This window comes from Panthera uncia, assembly GCF_023721935.1.
Source record: "Panthera uncia isolate 11264 chromosome A1 unlocalized genomic scaffold, Puncia_PCG_1.0 HiC_scaffold_16, whole genome shotgun sequence".
Taxonomy (NCBI): Eukaryota; Metazoa; Chordata; class Mammalia; order Carnivora; family Felidae; genus Panthera; species Panthera uncia.
Genome location: NW_026057576.1, coordinates 61,620,301 through 61,626,300, shown reverse-complemented (window position 1 = coordinate 61,626,300; position 6,000 = coordinate 61,620,301). Strand labels below are relative to the sequence as shown.

Below are 6,000 nucleotides of genomic sequence, written 5' to 3'. Positions count from 1 at the left end.
AATGATCTTTGTTGCCATTTACAGCTGCTTAGCTAAAATAAAATTATTTCTAAAAACTGCTAAACACACTGTATAACATTGTATGAACAATGATGAATATGACAATAGAAATTATCACAATTTGAAAACTGAAAATCACCCTACTATTCTTGAATGTATTATAGCTGAATCAAACTGGGGTCAAATTCAATGCATCTGAGTTATCACTGTGAACCACCTTATCAAAATGAATCTGGTTCTAGGTTACACAGTCTGTGTTTTTCTTTAAAATTGAAATTTAAATTACAATATCACATATGAATTGCAAGCAATGCTACTACAGATTCCAAAACAATACATGGAATAGTTTTGCTACAGCTCGTATTTTAGTGCCATTCTGGTTTGTTTTTCAACATTTGAAACTATCAGAATTTCGGGTATTAGAAGAATAGTCAAGTAGTTGAAAAAGTATTGATGATTGTGTCAATATGTTTGCTCTGCATGGCTAAAAGAACAGAACTTGTTTTTTCCCACTGGTGTTTAGAAACTGCATCAATCAGCCTCTTTGAAAGGGTGCCAAGTGTCGAGTGAGGCAAAATGAAGGTTCAAAGCCATTTTGACCCTACACTTCCAGGTTACTAGTGAAATAACCACACCTATACAAATGAGCCAGATTCAATACCTAAAAAAAAGCACAGAGTAAGTTCCCATAAGATTGGAATTTTTAAATCATTTTACTGAAATAGGAAAATATTTTCAGTTTCCTAAGAGTAAACACTGCAGAGTACAGATGGCTGCTTTTTATAAGAAACATATCAGTTATCATTTCATAATAGCCACCAGGTAGTTTTGAAAGCTAAAAAGTTGTTAAATTATTTGATACCATTGGTGATGAAAACAAAATGATACCTAAAAGGTATATAAATATTTTGATGGTAAAACTTTGCCCGTTAAAGTGTGTAGAACCCTCTCTTGTCTGAAATAAACATGAACAAGAACAGATGGAAGATCAGGTTAAGGAATAATTAGTAAAATATTCACCAGCTTTGAAAATTGTCATAAATGAAGCAAAATCAAATTTGCAGAACACAGTATTAGTGTTATTCCATGTAATCCTACATGGCTATAATTACGTAAATACATTTTGGTATAACTCTTTCTAATCAGACATTTTTGAGGTGACAAATGAACTGTATTGTAGTAAGGTTGTATTTTATAAAGAATACACATCCGTGTAAAGAAGAGACAATGGTGCATTTCAAGTTCTTTATTCAAATTCAAACCTGGCAAACTTTCTAGAGCACTTGAGTTTTAAGTCATTATAGCCATCTAAAACTAGGTCTCAACTTGCTTTAGCAATATATCAAATGAGACAAACACAAGGAAAATATGATCATGCTGTATAAAAATAGAAATGTGACCTATGCATTGCTACTTTCCCTGCCCCTATTTATTTCAGCATACTATCCACAGTGGTTTCCTAACCACTTATTAAAAATTGAAAGGCAACAGCTATAAACTCTGAGAAACACGATAGGCAACCCACTTATAGCAGATGTGGATTTTAAAAAAAATGTTTGCCTGGAGTTGCTGAAAACCATCTAAATCTTAAATCTCTCCAATTCTGATGGATAGTTGCTTGCACCATACGTGTTCATATCAGTAATAATTGAAAACAAGGTTTTGAGGTAAAAATTCATTCTTGCCACCTTGACAAGTATGGTTTGTGAGAAAATTATTAGTGGTTGAATATCCTCCACTATCTCTACTTCTCTTGTGAAATAAACAAAAAAAAAAAAAGAGAGGGAGAGAGTAATCTATTAATACATAATGAGTTCTTGAGCTTATAAATAACTCCCAGAGTGAAAAAATTCCTATAAAAATGCTAATTCTACACACACACATACATGCATATAATTTATAGATGAAGTTTCAACTTCAACTATTCTTTATAATAATATTTATGCCTTAAAGCCCTACTAATAGTCAAATTGCAATAAAATTATGGTACATGGAAATACTGAAGATAAAATGAAAATGAAAGACTAATATTATCCTAATAGATAAGTATCATAATTCCAAAATACAATGGAGGACATTTTAACTGTTAGAAAAATTATTTTTTTTCTAGTGAAAACCCTTTCATTTTCATTTTCTACTTCCTCCTTTTCTTGTTGTTTTGGCCTAACCAACAAAATATAGAGTAAAACAGAAGAATCAGCCTGATAAACTATATTAATACCAATAACAAAAACATGTATCCTAACCTGCCCCTACAAGAGTAGAAGATATTTAATTTTCACAAAGAAATTGCCTTAATATATCAAGACATTTTGTGGCCATTGGTTCAACTCCTGCTCCAATGTACTAAATCCCATCTATTTACTTTCTTTTTTCTTAATTTCTTTATGTTTATTTATTTTTGAAAGAGAGAGAGAGCAAGAGCAAGCCTGAGCAGGGTAGAGGCAGAGACAGAGAGGGAGACACAGAATCTGAAGCAGGCTCCAGGCTCTGAGCTATCAGCACACAGCCCGAGGTGGGGCTCGAACTCATGAGTCATGAGATCATGACCTGAACTGAATTTAGTCGCTTAACCAACTGAGTCACCCAGGCAACCCCTCCACCCCGCACCATCTATTTACTTTCTATATTAAATTTATTTCTATTTCTAACAAGAAAACATGTTTCTTCATATTAATTGTCCTTTGTATTTTGCACCTCTGTGGCTTCCATTTTTTTAACCAATATATCTGCCTTATAAAACAAGAGCCTAGAAAGAATGCAGTATTGATGCTTGAAGCATGTGTAGTGTTCTAAATTTATTACAAGAAGTGAAAAGCAAATGAATTCTTCTCCCACCAAAGTCATGAAAGGACATGTCTAACAGTTCCAAAGCAGCCCTTTGTGATTTAGAGAGAAACTATCAGACTAGCCTCCAGATAGGGCTGCACAGGTCCAGAAAATTACTTTATAAAGTAGTCACCTTTGGTATGACCTGAGACAAATAAAGAGCTGGAAGGTAGCTGCCCTGAGTACATTAACTTTCATCCTTCTTTCTCAGTTGATAACTTTGGTTGTCTTGCCCACCTGAACATCTGCACATACCTAACAAGGAAGAGCCAATATGCCTCATCTTTGAAAGTGAAGAAAAGAAAACAAAGTTCATCTGGTGATTTGTTGTGGCTGTTGTCATTTGGAAGCTCCATCTTTTGCCGTGGTGATCAGTCCAGCCATACCGGAAACGGTTTTCAAACTCATACAACCGCAACAAGGAGAATGACCGGTGAGAGTTTTTTTGGGAGAACAAATTCCTAAGAGTTAAATCTGAGCAGTTTCCACTATCACTAACCATATATTTAACCAATTTCTTTGCAATTCGACTCTGATGCAAACCTGGTAAAGTATCTTTTATGTAATGGCACAATATAATGAAGTTGCAGAATTTGATTATTTAGTAGAGTTTACCCATCCTGGTTTGACATTATTTACCAATATGCATTTAATAGGCACCCTAATAGTCATTTCATGCCCTGAGGACTATCTGCCTTTAAAGCCTTTAATTCTCAGAACTGGTCATTCACTAGTCTTTCTCAGAAAAAATAAAAATGCCATTTCCATTCAAAGCCATGAGTTAAAGATAACAAAACCCCCAAGAATACATGTCCTGAATAACTTAAAAATGGGGTCATTTTCATTTCCAATTCCTTTTGCATGCTTCTGAATTCACTCTCATTATTACTTTACATTCACAATAATAATTATCTTCAATTATATTTCAAAATTAATTCTTTAGAAGTGGTGTTAGAATCGTGTACTTACAGTCCGTGATTTTCAGCGTCCTCTTGACTTCTCCACTTCCCGATCCCCCACAACCGTCTTCATCATCACACTCCCCGCTGACCTGTTCAGCCATGCCACCGCCACTGCCCATCTGCAGTTCCCACTTGTTGGGCTTGGGTGACCTACCCTGCAACAACTAAATATGGATACAAAAACACTTATTAATGGAAGACTCAAGTCATCTAACGAAGTGATTCAGAAACGTGTCTAAATTAGAATGATTTTCTTATGGGGCTCTACTATTTTGGTGAGAATACTTTACCAAATTGAGTCTGTAAGAAAAATTAAAACTACTGAAATAATAATAAATAATGGGCAAGTTGTTACAGCTACAAAGATCTACAATCTGCATATCGGCTCAATAATCAAGCTTTGCTTGAGGCTTTGGAAAGCCAATAAACCAGGCTTTCTTGCTCATGGATAGTTTGGCTGGAGAATCTTTTGTCTCTGAATTAACATATTTAAGCTTGGTCAATCAAACTCCATCAATCAAACTCCAGGACGACACAACTCCCTTTGCAGTATATTGGTTGATACTACTGTGCTGTGCTGTAAGCCAAAAATCCAAAATTTCTCAAAACATAGAGTAATATTCTTCAAGAAAAGATTCCGTTAAAAGAATGTCGAATTTTGCACATATATGTGTATATAGCTTTAAACTTTCTTGGATCAGATGCATAGTCCAATGCATATGGCACAGAACTGAACCTGGGAACAAAAGACTTAGATCCCACTTCCATTTCTACAAATTACTTAGGAAATTTAACCAACTTCTTGGTTCTTGGTTCTCAAGTATTTTATTTACTAATACGAGCGAAATGGATGGAATAGCCATTTCCCCCTACAGCATGGGAGTGCTGGTAATATTTTTGAATAATATTGGTAATGCCTGAACTCCTTTTCAAGAAGATGATATCATGAATAATAGAATATTTCACTTAAAGCTAAGATGAGAGAAATGATTGAGTATGTGGCACACACCCCTGTAAGGCAGTATAGAACATATGACCAAGCATGAGCACAAGAGGGTACTGCTATATTATGAACAAAATGTACCACTGCTGAACACTTAATGGCATTTAAATTTTTAGGGTGCTTCATGAAAGTATCAGGGTTGTTACTTCTAGGAGATTTTCTAGATAATAGTATCGACTGGCAGACAATAATTAAACATGCAGCCCAACGACAATATTTCATATTGGAAAACAAAGGGTAAAATATCCGCAGTACAACTAAGATGAATATGTTTAGCATTTAAGGAACACTTACATCAAAGAAGCTGGACTTTTTTATAAGCTTTCAAAATTAAAAATGAAATGAGGTCACAAATTGTGAAATATTGCAATTCTTTAAAATTAATTTTTCCCTAACAAGAATGAAACGGTAAATAATTAAAAAATTCTGGTCAGAATTAATTTCTATTTATTAGCATTTCCTAAATGTGTTAATAGGTGTTAAATTCAAAAAGATGTCTCCCCTGATTCTCTTGCATATTCCTCCAAACAAGAGGTTAATATTCCATAAGACATTCCCTTACTGAGAAGATCATACCCCGGGAAACAAGCCATCATATCTTACTTTTTCTCCACGTTTCAGTTTCTCATCCTCTTCACAATCCCTCTCACTGTTTCCAAGTCCCTGAATATGAGACATAATCACTGCTTCCTCAGACAAACTCATCAAAAAATATCCACAATTCTATCTGACCCACACTTCCAGGTTCCCAATAATCCTATCTCCCTCTGATGGGGTATATCTCTGCGTCCTCTGCATGAAAGTTTCATCTTACTATGTTCATTTTCTTCCTTCTCAATCATCACACATCCACAAATGTTCATTTTCATTCTCACAACTATGATAAAATTTATCTTGCCAAAATTCCCTATACATTTCTAATCAACAAAAACAAGCTTTCACAGTAAGATCCTTATTCAAACCCCACATCTTTTGGATTAAACTATTCCAATTTCTTCTTAGTTTGATCGTTTCTCTCCTCAAACTTCCAGGAAAATAAAGATAAATGTTTCAGTTAATAGCAGAAATCTCTGTTCTTCCTTTGTAGTCTCTTTCTGGGAATCCATCCCGACAGATTGTGCTCTCACCTGTATACAAATTACACACAAGTCCTTATCTGCAGCTCTTGCTACAATACTTCATCTCTAAGCAGTGATTGGATATAAA

The 6,000-nt window shown here is 34.6% G+C and overlaps 1 protein-coding gene across 1 annotated transcript in view; it reads right to left on the bottom strand.

The window, feature by feature from the left end:
- Positions 1–323: 323 nt before the first annotated feature.
- GPC5 (glypican 5) overlaps positions 324–6,000 on the bottom strand; it is a 682,725-nt gene continuing 677,048 nt past the window's right edge. Inside the window, exon 7 of the mRNA XM_049647136.1 lies at positions 324–3,955. Coding sequence (XP_049503093.1) covers positions 3,761–3,955 — 195 coding nt within the window. The 3' untranslated portion in view covers positions 324–3,760. The remainder of the gene's footprint in view (positions 3,956–6,000) is intronic.